Raw genomic sequence first — 2,253 nt, forward strand, 5'->3', positions numbered from 1 at the left:
GGGCCAGAGAACAAGCTACTAAAATTATAAGCCGTTGGGATAACCAATCAACACAAAGGAACACAGACCACAACGTAACAAGGATCACAAACGGACTACTAGATTCACTAGACAAGGAAGAAGTACCCACCCAACTGCGCACTGATGATGTCTCCTCGTATGGTGACGAAACGTTTGCAAGCCAACTGCCAAGCTCGGCGAACAGATCAACAACCAATGATTTCGTCTGGCATCGTGGTTGATCTCTCTAGAGAGGAATCACTCACACAAACAATATGGAGATGCCCATAGATCAATAAAAAGTCTATGGTTCAGCGACAACGGATGAAAAATTTTGCAGAAGTGAGTAGACGAAATAGAAACGTACCGCCTCGATCTCCTCATGTGACACAGAGTACTTGGATGCGCAGCCCCAGTTATATGGCGCCTCGGGGTCATCATCTCCATTCCCTCCTGTTAAAGTATCTTCAGGGTCAGCATCCCAAGGATAGACAGGTGGATCCCATCGCGTTTGACGTGTTCGCACGTGGTAGTAGTAGTAAGCATACAGACCGTCGGTGTCGTCACCTCCACTACCATTATCTAAGCCGGAAGGGTTTTGTTGTTTCACGTTCGGAGCTCGTTGCCAGCCCGGGGGGAGCGGGCTTGTACCATCCTTCGACAAGTGCAAATGCAACGCAGGTAATGGCTGCCGGTTGTCCTGTTCCATGCGTTTGCGCAACTGTCTACGCATTTGCGCGTAGCGGTTCTAGGTGAAGAAACGAGACAAAACACGGCCAACGATTATCCAGAACCAGCCTGGTGGAATCCTTACTTGCCCTGATTACATCCAAAAACACGCATTTGGAGAAAGTGGAGATTGAATTACGTTCCCCATAGTTTGTACCACGTATACTTGAGCCCTGCAGTTGTACTTGGTGAGAGGATGATAGAACTTTGTTTCGGGCTGTATCCGACAACGAAAAAGTGCCATATAGTACTACACGGGAAAAAGCCGCTGGATGGTTCGTACCATTCCAGTTGACGAGAACTGTGTAGTGTTGAAGGTCAATAAGAGTGAGTGTGCCCGCATATGTTAGTTGCCATTACACATTAATTAAAAGCCTAAGAACCTAGATCCATGCAAATATGTGGTGAAGGTATACGAACGGTAATTAGCAGAAATTACAGCAAAAATGTCACAGTAGGGACAAATGTAGTAAGATTAGGTGGAAGCATGTACGATAATCAAGTAAAGGGCAATATTAACCTCGTGAAGTTTGGTTTGAGTAGTTTAATGTAACCACAAGAACCAGCAAATAGGACAGTCAAGAACAGCTAAATCGAACCAACAAGTTGGTCGATGATAAAAAACTGTGTTGGTACATGCTACGAGTCCAATGTTGGCAGCATGCGTAGAAATGGATATGATCTGGGTGATTAGCAGATCTGTTCAGAATACTGAGCATATGTGACCCGACATAGAATGTTCATCAAAAATGAGCATGATCGCCAAGCCGGGAGTAATTCGATTCGATCAAACACTTCGGCGAAGTTGAACTAAATTCTGCAGAGGTATTCTGTCCTACAGGTTACTGATGGGCTTGTGGTACCGACTAACGTAGGAGAGAGACATCAATAGCGATGCGAAAGTTAACGGCATTCCAAACTTGAAAGCAAATCTATACAGGAACATTCCGCATATTTGAAAATACCAAGATGAACGGTCGTTTTACCAAAGAAGCGGGTGTATTGAGGGCTTAGGAACCTAGGGAGGTAGGAATACATAACGTGGAAAAAGGTATCAGTTCCACAGCAACAGGTGTATAGCGGCCACCTAATCAGTAAGTTAGGGGTTTCATCCACTAAATATGATATATGTGCTCAAACTCCATCAACTACGCCGAGAAACCCAAATAAATTCGACCAACACTAAGAAGATATACATCAACACAGCTAATAGCACAGTTCACCTCTTTAAAGGATACCGCCTGTAGGGACTGACCACAGTTTGGCTTCCGAGATGTGATTACTCATGTGGGGTGGAAACATGGTTCAGAGGATCGCCCAAAGATGGTCTCTAAAGTATGTGGTCCATCCGAAGGCCAGTTAAGAGAAAAGTATTTGGGCAAGCGGTCAAGAAGCAAAGTCCGTGAAGCCAAGCGTCGCAGTTTGAACAACAATACACAAAGCTGACAGGCTTACTTTGGATGCCTTGTTTGCTTCACGTCCTTCTGAACTCGGACTGACAGGTGAGGTGTGTGCCGAAGATGC

The 2,253-nt window shown here is 45.2% G+C and overlaps 1 protein-coding gene across 1 annotated transcript in view; it reads right to left on the minus strand.

Annotated features, from left to right (window-relative positions):
• The window catches only part of T265_14664 (hypothetical protein), a gene marked incomplete at both ends in the record, with an annotated part of 32,021 nt that overhangs the window by 12,892 nt on the left and 16,876 nt on the right, over window positions 1-2,253 (minus strand). Inside the window, one exon of the mRNA XM_009174673.1 lies at window positions 368-748. Within this exon, the coding sequence (XP_009172937.1) occupies window positions 368-748 (381 nt within the window). The remainder of the gene's footprint in view (window positions 1-367; window positions 749-2,253) is intronic.

This window comes from Opisthorchis viverrini (genome assembly GCF_000715545.1).
Source record: "Opisthorchis viverrini unplaced genomic scaffold opera_v5_234, whole genome shotgun sequence".
NCBI classification, from domain to species: domain Eukaryota; kingdom Metazoa; phylum Platyhelminthes; class Trematoda; order Opisthorchiida; family Opisthorchiidae; genus Opisthorchis; species Opisthorchis viverrini.